Here is a 20,820-nt window from a genome sequence, read left to right on the forward strand (position 1 = left end):
ACAAACGATCGGAAATGTTCCAAACCCCACACACATGCAAGGGCCTCCCTCTCAATAACAGAATATTTTGCTTCAGTATTGGTTATTGAGCGGGAAGCGAACGCAATTACACACTCCTTATTATCCGTATCCATCTGTGTAAGAACAGCTCCCAACCCCTTACTGCTGACATCCGTAGTAACAATGCTTTGCAAGTTTGGGTCAAAACCTTGTAGAGCAGGTGCTCTAATAATGTCATTTTTAATTAATTAAAACGCCGTCTCACACTCTTCAGACCACTCAAATACATATTTCCCTTTTAACAATTGCCTAATGGGAAATGTCTTATGGGAAAAATTATGGACAAACGTAGCGTAATATTCCGTCAGGCCTAAAAAACCTCTAACTTCATCTTTGTTAGTAGGTGAATTTTTTATTGCCTCTACTAGACTAGCTTTAGGTTCAATGCCCTTACCGCTAATCTCGTGTCCCAAATAAGTGACACTCCGTCTAGCTTTTTTGCACTTACTGTATTCAGCTTTAAGTCCACTATCTCCTAGCACCTGGAGAACACCTTTAACTTTAGCGTCATGGTTATCTTTCGTATCACCCATAATTAAAATGTCATCCTGGAAAAAAAATACATCTTGCATTTTACTGAATAATTTATACATCAGCATTTGGAACATAGCAGCCGCAGAAGCCAACCCAAATGGGACTCTTACAAATTGATAACACCCAAACTGTGTAATAAAGGAGGTTTATCTACGGCTATTAGGATGCAATGGAATTTGGTGATACGCAGAAGTAAGGTTGATTGTGGTAAACCATTCTTTACCTTTAGTTAAAGCTACAACCTCGTTGATTCTGGGTAATGGAAATTGTTCCACCAAAATATTCTTATTGAGGTCCCTCAGATCCACACATAATCTTAATTTGCCATTTGAACGTCTTGCTACAACTAAAGGAGAAATCCAATTGGACGATTCAACTTGTTCAATAATACCTGCTTGTAATAACTTGTCTAACTCTTCAGACACTTAATTTCTAATGCTTAGAGGAATATTTCTTGCCTTGTGGATAACAGGTACTGCATTATCCTTAAGTATGATTTTATGTTGGAATTTTTTTAACTTGCCAATGGTTCCCGAAACTTCTTGGGGAAACAAATCTTTTATAGTTGTATTATTCATCTCATCCCCCTGAATCACTGACACAGGTTCAGTACTGTTTGGGTCTAGTATCATCTCCAGTGCACCCTGGTCCCACCAACCTAAGACTGACGGCCCAGACTTAGATACATACAATGTGCATTCTGCCATACAATCCTTGAATACAGATAACAATTTCTTGTAACCAATCAACTGGATTGGCTCTCCAGTAAAACTTTTCTGAGAAATTTCAGGTGTGTTTAAAACCCCGCCAACACCATGTTTAACTTCTTTAACCAAACCAGTTCATTTAAAATTGTGTAAGGCGATCCAGAGCCAGCAGTAATTGTGATGGTGACACCCCCTATTGACATGTCACACTTCGTTTTTTCAGTTGGCAATCCGGTATCGAACATTCCGAATTTTTTTCATTGAGCACCCACATGTTCCTGTCATCACTGTCCGAGGAAGAAGCTGAGTCTGTGGCACTCTCTAACAGTTTTATCGCCGACTGTTTTTTTCTCCTGCAGACTTTAACAAATGGCCAAAAATGCTGTAACCACAACACTTCTGATTTCGGGCCGGACAACTTTTATCATTTGCGTAATGACCCAGTAACCCACATCTGAAACATGTAACATTCATCTTTGTAATGTCCTTCTTTATCTTCTTCTTATTTTTACTGGTGCTGTCCTTTCTCGAAGACCCGTCTGTCCCAGTCGAATACTTTCTTGTCTCCATGACCTTGTTTACAAGATTGTTAGATTCAGCTTTTGAATCATCTCCTTTTTTAATTTCCCTGTAAAAACGGCTTTTGCACATCTTCCTGTCAATTCGGCTTTTTTTACATCTATTACTTCCTGTAGAGACGATTCTCCTTTAGTCCATAAGCAAAACTGTATGTTCTGATTTGCCGCATGCATAACTATCTGGTCTCTTATGAGTTTGTCGTGCAAAGCACCAAACCTACTTGTTCTCTTTGTTTCTTTTAAATTCTATTGTACGTTTTAAGACCATGTGGCCCTAAACAATGTAATAAGATCTTCTTCTTTTTTTCCCCAGAAAAATCATTCTCTTCATCACATGTGGAAATATAATTTATAACTACAATGCCACTATATAACATACAGTCCACGGGATATGGGCAATGGGGATATTAGACAGCTCTCTGTGAAACCCTCTGGAATTCGGCTCTGTGGCAGTGAGACCTGAACCCTCAAGCCCCTGTGGACTTCTTGGAACATACACCTAATGAAGAATAACTTATCGGTAATGTGTGCTGTGACGTGCTTTAATGAGTCCTGTAGCCACAGAGGTATGCGGCCTATATCAAAGAACGGTGAGGCAGTGTAACTGGTAGGGATACAAGTCACTCATTGTCAAAGTTAAGGCGTGATAATGTTACACATAAAGTGACTCAAAACTTTGCAATCTTGTTCAGAACCCCTAAAAGACATACTGTGAGCTTTAAAAAAAAACACATAAAAATAAATACAGGCAGGGAAAATATTGTTTTGGAAGTTTTAGGTTGGAAAAATAGCCAAACACCGGAGCAAATAGTACACCCATGTACATCAAGCAAGTTGCAAAAAGAGGATCTCTCCCAGCTCGGCTTTCTCACCCGCCTCGCCGTGCTTCTGCTCTCGTCCTGTGCCGGAAGAACCAAATACTGCAAAGCACCAGTGAAACTCCACGATATATAAGCCCCACCAAATATTACAATGTGGGTAGAGACACGGCAGTGCTGTCAACCAGTGCGAGCATTTGTGACCTCATCAGTCCTCGCCAGAAAGCCGGTATCAGAGCAGGTCTTCCTGTTCCTGAGCAAAGTCTGCCATCTTGGAACAGTGCGGTTCATATTACTTTTGAGGATTCCTTTCGAAGAGCAACACTTAAGCTTTTAAGATGGTCATTTTGAAATGTACGATCCAAATTATGCTTCTCAGAATGTTAAAAATTTGAAGTACTGTAACACAAACCTTCTTCTAAACGTATGTTATTTCGAGCTTTATATACACATATTCGGTGACTATGTTCAATACAAATATGTGGAATACATACATATATCATTGTTTGCCCTCTATGTCGAGGGAGACGGTGACCTATCGTCAATACTAATATGTTTTTGGCAACTTCTCTTTTGTATTCGGTTGCGTGGTAGTCCATCTTCTATGTCAAATGTTCCTAAGTCTAGCAGCACTTACTTTCCACCTTATTTGCCCACATGGTGACAGACCTCTGTGCTCACCAGCTTATACGCCGTCAATGCATGAGTTTCTTACTGTATTTGTATGGCGGCGTTGTTGCTCCTATTACGACCGATGGTCCCGGTGCCCTTGAACTTCTTGTGGGGAGGTGGCGCGATTCCCTGCAGTCGGCAATGCAGCACAGCCGGACCGGCAGTGATTCGAATTCCTCGGCGCATTCAGCTCCGGAGAGAGCAGGCTTTGGCCACTGGCTCCAAAAAAGGGCAGTCTGTGCGCCCTGTTCTGTCCTCCGTTCCCGGTCGCCTTCTCATCAGTAGCCGACGGCCAGAGCTGAACCAGCACACCGGGCACACCTTCAGTCGCCTGAGTCCCCCTCCGCGCCTGGTGTCCAAGGGATGGAAACACCGTCTCTCTGCTGGGGATTACTTCACGGTAAACAACACCACACAGGAGGTACCCAGCTTGCCACAGTCCGAGGCGAGTAGAGCACCGGTTGTCAGCTTCGAGGAACTGGGAGTCAGCCCGGCGCTCACTCAGTTCCTCACTACCAAGGGTTTCCAGCATCCCACCGGGGTCCAGCGCCAGGCTATCCCCAGAATCCTGCGAGGCCACAACGTACTCTGTGCGGCAGAGACTGGCAGCGGCAAGACCCTCTGCTACTTGTTGCCGATTTTGCTCAGGCTGCTGGGCGAAGATACATCGGGAATCTCAGGACAAGAGGGTCTGGACATACCGATCCGAAGATCGGAGGCTTTACCGGCCAGGGGCTCCCTGGGGCAGGAGAAAGAGGGAGGTCAGGGTTCACGGCCAGCACTCGAAAACAAGGAGGTTCAAGGACCACAGGACTATTTAGAGCCGGCAGGGACGAATGAGAGGCCCCAGGACTCTCAAAGCTTGGGTACGCCACGAGCAAACGTTCGGCGTAGCGACTATGCACCTTTGATGCTCCCACTACGGACGGATGATGGCCCAAGATCGCTGGTGCTAGTCCCCTCCAGAGAGCTTGCAGACCAAGTTTACAGTGTAGCCACTTCCCTTTCCCTGCCCTTTCGTTTGAAAGTTAAATCTGTTGGTGGCGGTCGGGGCATGGGCAGGGTGAAGAAGACCTTATCAGGTCCTGCTGATATACTAGTGGCCACCCCTGGTGCCCTCTGCAAAGCTCTCCGGAAAGATTTGATTACTCTACGTGACCTGAGATTCCTGGTTCTTGATGAGGCGGACACCCTGTGTGATGAGAGCTTCAAAGACTTGATTGAAGAGATCCTGCTTCAAGTAAACATATCTACGGTGGCTACTGATACTGCTGGACTAGAGGGTAAAGCCCAGCTGGTGGTCATTGGAGCTACCTTTCCCAAAGGAGTAGGTGAACTCCTAGGACAGTTCACTGATCTTGGCACCATCACCACCCTCAAAAGTAAAAGATTGCACTTTCTCATGCCCCACGTTAAACAGAAGTTTTTAAAGGTGAAAGGAGCAGATAAATTGACAGAACTCCTGGAAATCCTAAAGAAACAAGAGACTGGAGCTGGTGTGCTGGTCTTCTGTAATAGCTCCAAAACGGTTAACTGGCTTGGGTACATACTTGATGACCACGGTGTCAAACATTTAAGGCTACAAGGGCAAATGCCTGCTGATAGGCGAACTGGCATTTTCAACTCTTTCCAGAAAGGATTGACTGATGTCTTGGTCTGCACTGACATAGCTTCTAGAGGGCTGGACAGTACACAGGTTGATCTTGTGATAAATTACGATTTCCCACCAACGCTGCAGGATTATATCCACCGTGCGGGAAGGGTTGGACGTGTGGGAAGTAAACACCTTGGGATGATAGTTAGCTTTGTGACGCACAGGTGGGATGTTGAGCTTGTCCAGAAAATAGAAACAGCTGCTCGGAGACGAACCAGTCTGCCTGGGATGGAATCGTCCATGAAAGAACCTATTCCAAAAAACGATCTAATCCAGTTTGATACAGAAGAAGATTAATTTTGTATTCCTTTATTTTGTGTGCCTTAGCAGATTCATTTGTGCACTGATTGTCTGATATGTTGTCACGAATGCAGGATCCTAATGTTACTCAAAAGAGAACTAATACTATTTCAGGTGTTCAGATCATTTGCATAGTTACTGTTGGAAAGTAGCCTGCCCTTATTAATTAACAGGGTTAACCACAAGCAAAAACTGTCTGACATTTGCACTGTATGAAGTCACACTTTCATTAGCACTTGTTATGTTTCTTTTAGATTCTGTCAGAGAAAGATACCTTCAGGGCATGACAGTATTACAACACTTATCCCAAAAAGTCTCTTTTTCTCCTGTTAGCTTATGTACCTACTTCCTATTTGTCAAGAGACACGTTGGTGAACTGATCAAAGTAGTGACCCCACCATCTTATGTAATGTGTAGAAAATACATTTTCAACAACAATCAATTTGTAGTTTTCTTCTTTTCTGCTTCCTAAACAAAATTTAATAAATGCAACTTAAATGACTGAGATAGCACTCTCAACTCCTTTAAAAAAAAAAAAAAAAACTGAAGCAGTTACTTGGAGATTGAAGGATGAGTCTTTAAAATTTTGCAGTTCTTCCCTCCTCTGGCATAAAGTAACACCTTCTGTATTTAAAGTTTAGCAGCTTGGTGAATGAACATCCACATCCCATCTGTCACTTATTTCCACAACTGTCGACTTTTATAAAGTTAAAAAAACTGACAATAGAAAAAAATAGTATTCTGCCATATTTAGAGCCTGTTGTCTACCTGCAGACCAATTCAGGAAATTCCAAACACCTGTTATGGAGTAAAGCATAAAAATATAGCCAAATTCTGTACACATCTGCCAAAAAATCAACGAAAGCAAGATGCCCTTGCTGTTGACAGCATGGAAAGTATGTAGGAGATGTGTGACTAATGGCTGCTGTAGTACAAATTCTAAAGTAAGTCCTCAACAAAAGTTTTACTTAAGCATACTTTTTTAATAAGAAATGTCGAAACATGTTAACTTAGTTTGTCTGCACCCAAGCCTTGTATATGGGATAAGGCAAACTGTATATCACATATGAAAATAAGCAGTTGGCATGATTAACCACATTGGCAATCAAGTTATGGACACAATATGAAAATAAAACCAAAGTAAATGTTTTTGTGAAGTTCGAAATGTAAAGTCTTTAAAACAACTCTTGCAGTTAAAATTGAAAGGCAGCCAAAACAGGGTGCACAGAGTGGAACCCAGCGAGGCTCCCAAACCTCCCAAGATGCCCAAATAACATGAGATGCTGGTGAGGACTGCTGAGCTGATAGTCAGCAAGTTGGATGCTGTTTCCGAGGGGGTCTTAGATCTGGATCTTCAGGGTCGGTGTTGGTACCTGCAATAAATACACTTCAGGTAGGCGCCCAAATAGATTGCTCAAATGCTACATCTCATAATGACTCTCCTTTGACTTCAGTGCAGAAAACAATGGGGGACTTTTTTTTTTTTTTTGTTGTCCTTGAGGGCTTGGGCTTGTATATGTCTGTTGCCTTCTTGCTTGGTCCGTTCGTGCCCACATTAAGGGCTAGTGATGGGGTTAATTTTAAGGCAATGTAGAAAGCCATTCTGCTCCACGCAAAGAATCTGTGTTGTATAAGATGTTTATTTTTAAGAGTAAATAATCGGAGCCCACAGTCAGGAATACCATCCACCACATTTCTACAAATATTAATCTTTAAATCTTACAGGTACCTAAACATTCCTATAATGCTTTCTATTAAAATGTTCAGGAAATTTGTGATTAGAAACAACATCAGTATCCAGATTATCTATAATCTTCTCATTTGAACTACTACCATTATCCAGTGTGTTTTTCCTTCCAACATATGCATTCACATTTCTAGCTCTAAGCATTTCAGCATCTGAATCAAGCTAACATGACCCATTAGTTTGGTTAACATTTTTCTCTAAACCTTGTTCTTTAGTCATCACAATTTTCCGAGCTTGCTCATTAGACACCTTCACAAGACACCTCCCACTCCACCACCCTTTATCCTTTAACTGAATTACTCCCTTCGATACGTTTACAATTCTGGATGGATAGGTTAACTTAAATTCACCTTTCTTTGTTCTATACGGTTTCTTAACTATTGCCCAATCTCCAACTTCAAAATTTACCCCTTTCACTTTGTTTTTTGTTAAAATTATCCTCTATTTTCTTTTGCTTTACAGCAACAATTTCCCTCATATTCTTCCCATTTTCAACTGTCACAATCTTTTATTCAGTCAGGATACAATTTGCATCTCTGAATACGTTTACGCAACAAATTGAATGGTGACACCCCTGTAGTACTATGAGTAGTTACCAAGTAATTCCATGTTTTTTTCCTTAAACATTCTTCAACATTTTCTCCGGAAGAAAGTGCGGTCTGAACATCTTCTTTCATAAATGTATTGATGCATTCAACTTGACCATTTGATGAAGGAGAGTACAAGGCTACTTGAAGGTGTCTAATAGTAAAGCTCTTAATGAAGGTTTCCATCTGAACAGACTTGAAATGAGTCCCATTATCTGTAACCATTTCCCTAGGTGGACCTTCTACTTCAAAAATCCTGGTAAGGAACACAATAGCAGTTTTGGTATCTGCTGACGAAACAGATTCATAATAATACCATTTTGAAAAATAATCAATCAATACAATCAAGTATCTCATTCCTTTTGGTAAGAGATCAGAAGGTCCTGAAAAATCCAATGAAACCTTCTCCCAAGGTCCATCAGGTAAAGGTGCAGCATGCAAACTAGATTCAACAGATTTCCAATGTTTATCTGATACTAGACAAATGTCCCACTCATCAATCCATTTCTTTACCTGAGCATCTAAACCAGGCCACCAATAAAACTGTTTAATGTTGCGTACAGTGGCTGAAATCCCCAGGTGTCCATCATGTGCAAATTTAAAAAGTATCTTTCTAAGTTCTACCGGTGGTACCAAAAGATCGTGTCTGGTCAAAAATCTTTTGATTATCGAAATTTAATCTGCCACCTTTGCATATTGCTTCAACTGTGAATCCAAATTCCTATCATCTGGCCAACCTTCTCTCACAAATTTCAAAACTTCTTTCAATAGAACATCTCCCTCCAAAGCCTCCAACTATTCCTTTCTAGTAATGGCCACATGACATTCCTCACAATCATCACCAACAAGTGACACAACACACTCTATATCATCAGATCGAGTGCTACAACAGTCTAAATCTTTTGAAGGCATTCTCGATAAACAATCTGCTCTTGAATTTTTCTCTCCTGGCAAATGTTTCACACAAAGATTATATTCATATAGCTAAGACAATTTTCTCACTAATCTAGAGGAGGCTTTGCCTGTACCATTTCCACTGAGCATGTAAACCAAAGGCTTGTGATCTGTAAAGATGTCAAAACGTGTACCCCATAGAAAAGTTTTAAACTTCTGCACAGCCCAAACGCAGGCTAAAGCTTCCCTCTCAATTGTGCTATAATTTTTTTCTGTTGAACTAAATTCTCGAGAGGCAAAAGCTATGGTGCACTCTTTATGATTGACCATTTGAGAAAGTACAGCGCCTAGACCCAACAAACTAGCATCCACATACAAAGTACATGGCTCTCCATAAGTGAAAGGTGCCAAAATCGGTTTTGAAGAAATTAGCAATTTAATCTCCTCAAAAGTTCTTTGTGCCTCTTCAGACCATGAAAATCTCCTCCCTTTCTTCAACATCATTCTCAATGGTTGCACAATAAGAGCATACCCATCAATAAAACGTGAATAATATTCACAAAGCCCCTAAGAAAGAGCGTAGACTATCTTTGTTCTTAGGAGGAGCTGCATCCTGTATACCCTGCACTAAAGATAACTTGGGTTTGATGCCTTCCTCCAAAACACTATGTCCTAAATAGTCCAAACACTTCACCTGGAATTTACATTTATCCTTCTAAAATGTAATCCCAACACTCTCAAATTTAATCAAAACTTGTTTTAAAATCCAATTGTGTTTACTGACTGAATCAGCATGAATAAGTACATCATCCTGAAATGCTTGTACACCAGGAATATCTGCAAGGATGGTCTCCATAAACGTTTGAAACACGCTCGCTGCAGAGGCCAATCCAAAAGGCATTCTCAAAAACGTATATGCTCCAAATGGAGTAATAAAAAGGTTAAGTCTTGACTCTCTGCTGCAAGAGGGATCTGATGGTATGCTGATCTGAGATCAAGTAAAGAAAAGATTTTAGACCCTCCTAAATTTGCTAGTAATTCCTGTACTTTGGGTAAAGAATAGCAATCCACTTGAATATTCTTGTTCAAAGTACACAAATCAATACACAAACGGATCTCTCCTGTTTTTTTTGTTTTTTTTAACAATAGCCACAGGACTAACCCATTCTGAAGAATCAGTAGCCCTAATAACCTCTTCTTTACTAAGTATGTCCAAAAAATTCTTCAAATCCATCCTAACAATTAAGGGAACAGGCCTAACTTTATGTACAATGGGGATAGCATTGCTCTTCAATTTTATACAATGTTCAAATGTACTGATGTTACCAATTTTATCAGGAAATATTTTGGGAAAAGCAGCAATTACATTTTCTACAGACAAATCATTGTGATCCTCAATCGAACAAATTTTAGAGTCGGAAAGTATGATTGGATTTTTTTGAACCAGGCACCAATATGATCCCAAGACGTGCCTGATCCTTCCATCCAATAATATCCCTTCCCTGCAACATATATTTTTGTGTAAATAGACCTGCCTAAGCAAATAAAGCGTGTTGCAGAAAAACCCTCACATGTTAATGACATATTCTCCAAATGCCTTCGGATTAACATCAGAAGGCATTAAAGATATCTTACTCCAAATCTTTTTAAACAAGACATCTGAAACGATGCTTATTGGAGATCCTGAATCAACCATCATAATTAACTGATGTTCCCCAACTTTAGCCTGGCACAAAGACCTTTGATTTTTATTTTATGCAAATGTGTTTCTGAAAATACTGTCAACACCACCTTCGACAAATCCTTTATATCTAGTTCAGAATCCAGTGCAATACTATTCACTTTAGATTGAACTGTATAATTTGTGCAAACGCTCCTGTGTCTTCTTGGACGCACAATTAAAAACAAATTGGTCTCTTATGTACGTTTCCAAGGCATACCCAAAGTTGCATTCCACAGCTAACCTCCAGAGTGCTGATAAGAACTCCTCAATAGATTCATCATCTTCTTGTTTGCGCTTAAAGAAACTGAAATGCTCCAATAAAACACTTGTTTTTTGTGAAAACTTGTTTGTGAGTCTCATAACTCCCTCTGTATACTCATTCCATGTATCAAATGAATCCAGCTGTGGTGCTATTTCCGGAAGATTGTCAAAAATTTGTTGACCTTCTTGACCCAAATTGCTTAATAAAATTGCCATCTTTCTTTTTTGGATCATACTTGGTAGCATCAATAACTAAGTAATTTTCAAAACTTGTGTACCACTTTTCCCATTCAATAAATGGTTTTCCTGGAGACTGCAAAAACAGTGTTATCTGTGTCAGTTGTGCTAAATTTGCAGAAGACATAGTAATAATCTTCTGCTCTTCATTATTATGATATATAAGTATGTATCTTTTAAAAAACAGAATACTTTTTAAAAGTCACGAATTTTGAAATTACAACAAAATTTCTTAAGTGTTCAGGTTTTAAAAACCCGTACTCCGTGTGACCTTCTAAACCACTGCAAATGGTTACCAACTTCTTGTGACCTCCTGAACCAAATGCAAGTGGATACGAGTTGTTTATACTTGTATCCTAGCAGCCAAACAAACTCTTGATCAAATGCTGCCTCACGCTACAAACGTGCATGACGTCAACTCTGAAACTGCATGCTCAACGTTCATCCACATTCTGTGCTGTACACAATATACACGTTTGAATTAATCCAAGCGAACGCGTATCATGCGACTGAAATACAGCCAAATTATTTTCTTTGTAATGTCGAAACAAATTCCTAAATTGTCAAATGTAAGACAGTACCTTTTGAATCTGTACGGCACGTCAATTTCACAAACACCAAACCCGCTTACATGGGTTCTGAAATCCTGGAAATGGATTCAGCTCGTCGCAAATATGTAGAAAGCCATTCTGCTCCACGCGAAGTATATGTGTTGTACAAGATGTTTATTTTTAAGAGTAAATAATCGAGCCCACCTCCAGGTCAGGAATACCATCCACCACGAAGAGTGTCCTTCGGTGAATGGCCTCCCACCTGGAACGCTGGCCAACAATTGAAATATAACTGTCCACAACCGGCTCACACTCTGGAAACATAACAGGAGCCTGAACCAAAATACCAATACTTAAGCACATACTTAACCACATTACAGGCAACTACTGTAAATAACACTGACCGATTGCTCCCTGTGAATGTTGTAGAGGAGGATCACATAAGGAAGGATGTATTCCAGATTGCTACCAAGTAGAAGGCATGATATTTCCAGAGTCCTATGTTATTAGAGAAAATGAGTTTCATGAGAATCCAGAAACCTTGGAAGCTCCCCACCCTCAGCCCCCACTTTCAGATTTCTCGGAGGCTGTTACTCTAGCTTCATCCGGCTCAGACTCCGAGTGTGACCCAGGGGAGGAGTTGGAAGCACTCAGTGCTCAGGAAGTCGGATAGGGTAAAGGGCTAGTCCCTGTATGTTCTACAAAACCGACGTATAACCCGGAAGAATGCTGTGATAATACCAGGGCTACTGGTGATGCCAGGAAGGATAAGTTATTATGGGATACCAAGAGGTTTGAATTAGCCTCTACCAACGAAACTCTGCTAGAGGCACAATAAATAGTATCTCAGATAGTGGAAAATGAAACATCCTTGTGAGGAACTGTTGTTGGATTCCACCCCAACGGCTAAACCTGGGCAGTCTGGGTCTGGTGCCACAGATTCTCCTTTTCTTTTTTCAGTGTACAATGTGATCTAGCTTCACCAGGATGGGTATAAAAATGACTCTGCCTCTAATGACTTCCCATAAAAAAAACATGAGTGGTAGTGTGAAAATGTCTACAAATATGGATATACTTTATGGCTGCCTAAATTACATTGAGGCTATATCTGCCCATCTTGTGAAGTCGACACAAGCTATCGTAAGCCAAATGAGTAAACACTAAGTTAGATTGCAGGACATGTCCCAAAAGATGGAAGACGTTGAAAATCAAATGCAGCAAAATAATAATTGTGTGCTGGGGATTACAGAAGGTAATGAGGGTGATGCTGGTGTGGCGCATGTTTGATGGACTTTTAGTATAGGCGCCCATCTTTGTTTTTGTTGCTCCCCTAAGATGGCACTACGGTCGGGCCACGGTCTAGTGTTTGTCCTGGTCAACATGTGATGCAGTGGGGAAGTTCTTTTTTTTTTTTCTACTGCTTTGCCAAACAGGGTGTTTTGTTAGATCTTTGACCGCTAGCACCAGAGGTAAGCGCAGAGGCAGTTTGTCTGTGTCATGCCTCTCACGGGCATGATCGTGTGGGGAACGTTACAGCCACTGGGGAGAATTTGTCTCTTGATGATTAGTAGGTGTAGACACTTCTTCGTAGAGTAGGTAATAATTGTTTATTGGCCCAAGTCTGTGAAGCCAGGTTTAGACCTAGATACGAATGGTGTGTTTTTGTGGCGTACAGATGCGAAGATGGGTTTCCTTTTTTCAAAATTGTAAGGGGATTCCTATTGCTTGATCTCTGTGATGGTTTGGTTTTGTTCCCAGGCAGCTCATGGTTCTTATCCACTCTTGCAATTGGTTCATTGTCCACTGGTAAGCTCTCACTTGGTGGCTATGTGGTACATGTATATAATTTCTGAAAGAGTGGTTTTAGTTCCTGTGAGTACAGTTCCATATGGTTTTCCCATTATGTTGTCTTTCTTTCACACACTCTCTTCCTGTTTGAATTGTAGGCAGGGCCACAAATTATGGGGCAGGAGAGGGACTGATTATGTGGCAGGGTTTAGTAAATTAGGCAGCAAAAAAAGGCAATTTATGTGGCATAATGTGACACATTTTGTAATGGTATAACTTATTTATTTCATCATTTGTAATCTTTGTAGCAAAGTCTGGGCATTGGTTGCATCTTATTAGTACCAGTTTAACACCAAAATATAGCAAATTTATAATTGTGCAAAAATCGCTGGGTCTGCATGATCTCATAATTCCAATGGTCCCGATTGAAGGTAGGTGACACATGGATCCTCTTTCCCTGATGAATTTGCCTCTATGTTAATTATGGCAATGAAACATGTTGGCCGTTCCTTACACCCTGGTCAAAGCATGTTAGTGTGTTTTCAATTGAGTGTGGGTATACATATTAAAGAATTTGAGGTATATCACATCATCTAATTTTTATGTATTTTTGCATCAACGGAAAGGAACTAACCCCTGTATTTTGAGGCACCTCATACAGTTGGGTGCAGGGGATTAATGTAATAGTTGATATTTAGATTTGTCGATCTCACACACACACACACACACACACTAAAGATAGATAAATACATACGTCCTGTGTGGGGTCTTTCCGCCTTAATGGGAAAGCGTCAATAATGATAGAACGAGCTAGGTGGTAGACACTAGCCAACTTGCTCCTGGTGGTTGTTCAGTGAGGCACTTCCACATTTATTTATTTTTGGAGCAATTGCTTTTTTGAGGCGTTTTCTTTTGGTACCAGATCCTCGTTATTTTTTTATATACACCCTTGCAGTTGCCTGACCCTGAGTTGTACCAGAGCAGGTGGGCTCCCTAGAAATGGTTACACCACAGGGGCTTTATGACACGTAGTTTACAGACATGTTTTATCTGAGGTGTGTGCCATAGGGGATTTGTTTTTCCAGAGGAGAGGGATGACCTTAGAAGGTACATCACTGATTTATTTCAGGAGGCCTTTCCTCAACTCAGTGGCTGGGATATTGATTGTCAGCTACAGCAGGCACACATATTTCACTTCCACAAGGCAAACAGGGGTAGGGCAGCTCAGCACCCATGTGCCATCCTGATTTCTTCTGGAAATTTTACTTTAAGGCAAAATATATTTAAGCTGCCTGTTCTGCTCTACTTCAGACTGAGAGGAGACAAAATGAATGGAATGCAAGGACTCTTAGTCTGAGTGATGAATTTATTAAGGCACTTCCTAAGTTTCATACATGGAAAAAATACGTGCAATTCTTGAAAATAATCACAGCAGTAAAATAATACTGATCACAGAAACAAAAAGAATGAAATACCTCAACAATGAGTATAACATATGTAGTGACTATTTATTCATGCATGCACAACACAAAGCTAAAAATAAGTAAAAATGCATCACCATGGGGCTTGACACCAACATCATCCCTTTGTCTGCCAACTTCAGGTCGTGGAACCAGGACAACCGAAGCAGAGGGACACTACCCACAAATGGGATTATTTTCTGCGCTAGGCATCCTTCTTTAGAAGAGTCCCTTCTAGTCCCAGTTGTCAAGCTTCCTCCCCTTGTATGCTTTAAACAAACTGGAAAGGGGAATTCTAGAAACCTCCCCTCCCATAGAATAAGTTGTTGTTTAAATGCTGGCTTTAACAGGTCAGTGTTGAGGAAAAACATGCTAGAGACTGGCTAAATCTCGCAGTGTTTTTCCAAGACCAAGGTGTTTCCTGCTTAACCATAAACATTCTCAGCCTGGTACATCTTATCATTCCTACCCCTCCATGTTATGTACCCGTTCTTGTTGAGAAGAAGCGAAAAATGCATTAACAAGCTATGCACAGAAAAATGCATGCACCACCAATGTGATGGTGTTTGAAGCTAAGCACAAAATGGAGTCGATGGTCAGGATGTTAAATACGGATAGCATTATACTGCTGCTTCCATGTAAACTAGTTAAAGCCTGTAGTGTGGTCTTACTCTTGTCATTGGACAGTAGAATATAGATCGCATCTACGGTAAACAATTTCAGCTTTTCAGAAACTCTGAGCAACTGTCTGTCTTCTTGGAAGAGCCCGCTAACCTGAAAATATGTCCAAACTCTACTGTCAGGACTCAGGGAAAGCACATAACATCTTAAAACAATGGGGGGGAAGCTAATACTGAGTGATCTTTTTCTTGTTATGTTTGTTCCCTATGTCTAGACCATTGTAGTTTGAGCCTGAGGAAAGTAGGCGTTTGCTTTTTGTCTTTGAATGTATGCATGTTTGCAATAGGCTAAACACTGTTGGTTATGGCCACATTTTTGGCTTATGTGGGCTCCTTTCAGATTGTTTTTTTCTCTTACTTTCTGTTAGAAATGGAGTCTCAAGTTGGCAGTCAATTTCAATTTTTTATTAAAGTGCATAGTTAGTCAAAACCATTACACCATCCAAGTAAATAAAGGAGCTCATTGGTAAAAAGGTTTTGATGCGAACTCATAAAATCAGCTTAAGCTTAAAATTTATCTATACTTAAATTTCATGAATTTTAAAATGGAATACAAGTAAATTAATTTACTTTAATAAAATACCAAATCATGCTATAGGAAAACTTGTCCAAACTGCCTCGTTTGTATTCATATTATTTTGTACTTTCAATGTCTTTGATGCCAGGTGTAAGAATTTTATTAGTCTTGCATTCAGTATAGTGTCAGATGGTTTAAAACTAGCAATCACTGCTTGCCTACACATTTATATACCTCTCTGATTAAAGGCAACCTTCAAGAGTTTTCTAAGCTGGTGCACTAATCCCCTACATGGACAAACCAGATGGATAAGCTTCTCCATTCCACTGCCACATATAATACAAGGGGAGTTTGTCCCAGAGTGAACCCGGGGGAATAAATTTGGGATGCCTGGATGATGGCCGAATCGATATTTTATATATAGATCTTTTTCTTTTTTTGTCCAGCCCAACCCCAAATATAGTTGGCATTTCAGGATCTTATAATCATTTATCATCATCCACGCATGGGATATGCCTGCAGAAAGACCCTTATACATGATTAAAGATTTGATCTTCATTGAACGGTATATGTTTAAAAAAAAAGACATTGTATGGTAGACTTTTGTCCCACAAAGATCGAGCATCCAAGGTGTCCAGGGCTTGATCAACATATTGCCGAGCCAGGCTCATCTCCTTCCAGATTGCTTGGCACAATTGATTCCCCTTCGCTTGCTGAACATGAGTCCAAGTCTTAATGAAGCTACCCTTTCTTGCTAAATCGTTTGGTTCAGATACCCAAATTCTAGCCTAATCTGGGCTGCGAGGAGGTCCATGGAAGGTGGAACAGTTGTCTAAAAACCTTTCCGATTATCCTGGTAAAAATGGCAGCATCTATTCCTGGTAGAGCTTCACTACCACTTCACTACCATAAGTAATACTGGGTATAAGTTTAGCAGCCACTACTTGCAGCAGAGGGCGGTAACTGGGGCCACCTAACAATCTTTGCAAGGTGCGGAAAGCTAGCAGCAACGCATTACCTTTCCACTGTAAATCCAGTGTTTGGGAAATAAAAGATCCCTTCTCATCAAATAGTCCACCCAGATATCGGTAGGGTTTGATTTGTTCTAATTTAAGCTCTTGAAGATGCCATTTAGACCTTTTCTTTTTCCTTCAATAATTTTAGTTTTCCTCTCATTTATTAACATTCCATTTTCGCCGGCAAATTCAGCTAAATTAGAGATCAATCACAGCAATCCAATTCTAGTTTGACTTAAGAGGATTAGTTCGCCTGCATAAAGCAGGTGTGAAATAAGTAAATCTCCAATCTTTGGAGGGGTGCATTAACCTCATTAGCTTATGTTAGACTTGGCATCCTTGGTGTGGTCTCCCCTAACTTTTTGCCTCTGTTTCCAGGTTGTTGATGTGGGCTGGACTCTGTTTTTCCTGTTTTTGATACTCCGGGCACTTTACCACTGTCCACCAGTGCTAAAGTGCAGGTGCTCCTGTGTAAAATGTATCTATAATTGGCTATTCACGATTGACATCTTTGATTTGCTAGTAAGTCCCTAGTAGAGTGCACTAGAGGTGCCCAGGGCCTGTAATTCAAATGCTACTAGTGGGCATGCAGCACTGGTTGTCCCACCCAGATTAGTAGCCCTGTAAACATGGCTCAGACCTTCCATTGCAGTGTCTGTGAGTGCAGTTTTAAACTGCCAGTTCGACTTGTCATGTGTACCCACTTGCCAGGCCGAAACCTTTCCTTTTTTATACATGTAAGGCACCCTTAAGGTAGGCCCTAGGTAGTCTCATGGGCAGGGTGCAGTATATGTTAAAGGTGGGACGTGCTGATGTGTGTTACATGTCCTAACAGTGAAATACTGCCAAATTTGTTTTTCATTGTTGCAAGGCCTATCTCTCTCATAGGGTAACATGGGGGCCGCCTTTAAATATTATTAAAGTGCAGATTCCCTCTGAGAGTAGATAGAAATTTGGAGTTTGGGGTCTCTGAGCTCACAATTTAAAAAAACATATTTTCGTGAAGTTGGTTTTAGGATTGTGAGTTTGAAAATGCCACCTTTAGAAAGCAGGCATTTTCTTGCTTAAACCATTCTGTGACTCTTACTGTTTGTGGATTCCCTGTCTGGGCCAGTTTTGACAGCTGGGCTGTTTGCACCACTCCTCTAGACAGTGACACAAAGGGAGCTGGAGTGTAGCCTGCATATCCTGGTGAGCCATCTGTGCTAGGAGGGGAGGAAGGAGTGTTCGCTTACACCTGAAAGGGATGTGCCTGCCCTCACACAATGCAGTCTCCAACCCCTTGGTGTGTGTCTGGGGCCTGGGCTAGGCAGGATCTTGCAAACAAGAGATGCTTTGTTTTGAAGTTTACCAACTTCAGAGGCAGATATGGGTATAAGTGAATGTGCTGTGTTGGGATATTGTGCAGTGGCTGCTTCTGCCTGTGCAATGGGACAGTGACTGGATGTTAATTTGCATTCCTACTTGAGAGGCATCTCCAAGGGCTTTGAGTAGAGCTTGCCCCCTGTTTTGAAGCCTCAGGGACAGCAACGGCTTCACCACCCAGTTCTGAGTCTGCCTGCTGTGGACTCTAGCTTGCCAGAGGGTGCCATTTCAGTTCCTGGGCCCCTGGAAGTGGATGTCTGGAGAAAAACCCAACTAACAACACTGGACGACGTCGTGCTGCTTCGTAAAGGACGCTGCTGCCTGGAACCGTGATGCCGCCTGCCCCGAGGCCACAGAATTACGAAGACCCTGTAGGCTTTGCGTTGCTGCAGCTGCTGATCCCGCCCAACTTCGGTGACTTCAGAGTGTCCTCCGTCATAATAAAGGAAGCTGGGGAAAATAATGCTTTTCCCCAAAAGTCGTGCCTTATCTGTACCTTATGTTCCCAAATCTGCTTCCAGTAGATGTTATTAATAGTTTTTAGGTTGTTTTTGATTTGAGAATCTGATGTGTACTTCCTGCAAGTGTTAACAGTTTATTCCTCGCCCTTCTTATTAAAGTTATAGAAGCTGAGATTTTTATTTTAGATTTATTTTTTACTTTTTCAAGTGCATAGCTCTGGCTTGGGTTTTGAGGCTTTCCAGTAAGAAATCTATTTGAGAATTTGTCTAGAAAAGATGATCATATGGTTATTGGGTCATTAATTGCCTCACTTTTACACTGGTTATACAGTGCAATAGTTGGCAGTCAGTTTACACCCTGTCCAAGGAAGGACCCACACTCTAGTCAGGGTAAGGGAGTCACTCTCCTAAGATAACCCCTACTCACCCCCTTAGTAGCTTGGCGCGAGCATTCAGGCTTATCTCGGAGGCAATGTGTTAAGTATTTGTACCAACACACACTAGCACAGTGCAAACACTACAAAAGTACTCCACACCAGTTTAAAACTATAGGCAATATTTCTCAGAATAAAATGACAAAAATCCAACACACACAAGCAATGATATGAATTTTAAAGATTAAATCCAAATAAAGCACTTAAAAAAACAATAGCTCACACTGGGGATATTACAACAGGGTTAACGGAGTTGTTTCCAACAGTCCGACACTACTAGCGAGGGAGTGCGGCACCGGTTGCGGAGTCCCATGGACACCAGGTACAGTACCTTACAAACGAGGAAACAAAGACGTTGCACAGAGTGGGTGAGGTGTCACTGGAGCCGGTGCAGTGTTGGTTCATTACTGCGAGGTAGGGGAGGTGAGGCATCCATTGCAGGGGAGGTGATTTGGTGGCGAGGCGTTGGTTCCTTATGATCCGGTGGGGTCGATGGGTGTAGCAGGCCAAGATCCAATGAGGTGTCTTTGCAGTGTTGCGTCACATCACGGGGCCACAGGTGGGGGAGTGGAATCGGGTGTCATAGACATCGGTGACATGACATTCGGGACTCACAGTGTTGTGGGACTTCAAAGGTGCTGCAGCAGCTTTGGGCCAGCGGTGCTGGGCCTGCGGTGTTGGTCGTTGCACTTTAGCAGGGACCATGGCTTCGGGTACAGGCAGTGGCATTGGAGTCGATATGCCTGGTTCTTCTTGTTTATAGGCCAGCTTTCACTCCCAAGGGTCCAGGAACTGGAGTGGGCTGTGGGCACCACCTGATGAGTCAGGGTCCACAGCAGGAGAACCCAGAGACTGGCAGGTGAAATCGTTGATGTCCCTGAGACTTCTTAACAGGGGCAGGCACGCTCAGTCTAAGCCCTTGAAGAAACTTCACAAGCAGGATACACAGCAAAGTCCAGCCTTTGTTCTCTCTAAAGCAGAAGCAGCAACTGCAGGCAAACCCAGCGAAGCACACAGCAAAGGGGCAGTACTCTTCCTCACAGCTCTTCAGCTCTTCTCCTTGGCAGAGTCTCATCTTGCTCCCGAAGTGTTCTAAAGCTGTGGAGTCAGAAGTGCAATACTTATACTCATTTCTGACTTTGAAATAGGCAAACTTCAAAGGAAGGTCTTTGTAGTGCACAAGACCCTGCCTCTCCCCATCATGGCCCCAGACACACTCTAGAGGGTTGGAGACTGCATTGTGTGAGGTCAGACACAGTCCTATTAAAGTGCAGGTGTCAGCTTCTCCCATCACTCTAAGACAGGAAGACCCATGAGAATATGCAGAGCACACCTCAGCTTCCTTTGTGTTACTGTCTACAGTGAATTCACAAACAGCCCAACTGTCATTCTGACCCGACGTGTATTCCACAGCCAGGCAGAGGCACAGAATGGTTAAGCAAGAAAATGCCCACTTTCTAAAAGTGGCATTTTCAAATTTCCAATCCAAAAACCAACTTCACCAAAAGATGTATTTTTAACTTGTGAGTTCAGAGACCCAAAACCCCATATCTCTATCTGCTCTCAATGGGAAATTGTACTTAAAAGATATTTTAAGGCAGTCCCCATGTTAACCTATGGGAGTGATAGGCCTTGCAGTAGTAAAAAATGAATCTAGCAGCATTCCACTACCAGGACATGTAAAACACACCAGTCCATGTCCTACCTTTTAAATACACTGCATCCTGCCCGCGTGGCTATGTTGGGCCTGTCTTAGAGTTGCTTTACTTGTACTAA

The 20,820-nt window shown here is 41.6% G+C and overlaps 2 protein-coding genes across 3 annotated transcripts in view; one reads left to right on the forward strand and one right to left on the reverse strand.

The window, feature by feature from the left end:
• The window catches only part of DUS2 (dihydrouridine synthase 2), a 403,339-nt gene extending 400,425 nt beyond the window's left edge, over positions 1–2,914 (reverse strand). The window contains exon 1 of one of the 2 annotated variants that reach the window (XM_069216243.1): positions 2,752–2,914. The gene's annotated coding sequence lies outside the window, so the exon portion shown is untranslated. The remainder of the gene's footprint in view (positions 1–2,751) is intronic. The other variant, XM_069216241.1, reaches the window with a different exon arrangement.
• Positions 2,915–3,268: 354 nt separating this feature from the next.
• On the forward strand, positions 3,269–10,857 carry DDX28 (DEAD-box helicase 28). The gene has a single exon (XM_069216240.1). It carries the CDS (start codon positions 3,422–3,424, stop codon positions 5,318–5,320), a length of 1,899 nt encoding a protein of 632 aa, XP_069072341.1. The 5' UTR covers positions 3,269–3,421; the 3' UTR covers positions 5,321–10,857.
• Positions 10,858–20,820: the final 9,963 nt, after the last annotated feature.

The sequence above is a fragment of the Pleurodeles waltl genome, chromosome 12 (assembly GCF_031143425.1).
Source record: "Pleurodeles waltl isolate 20211129_DDA chromosome 12, aPleWal1.hap1.20221129, whole genome shotgun sequence".
Lineage (NCBI taxonomy): Eukaryota > Metazoa > Chordata > Amphibia > Caudata > Salamandridae > Pleurodeles > Pleurodeles waltl.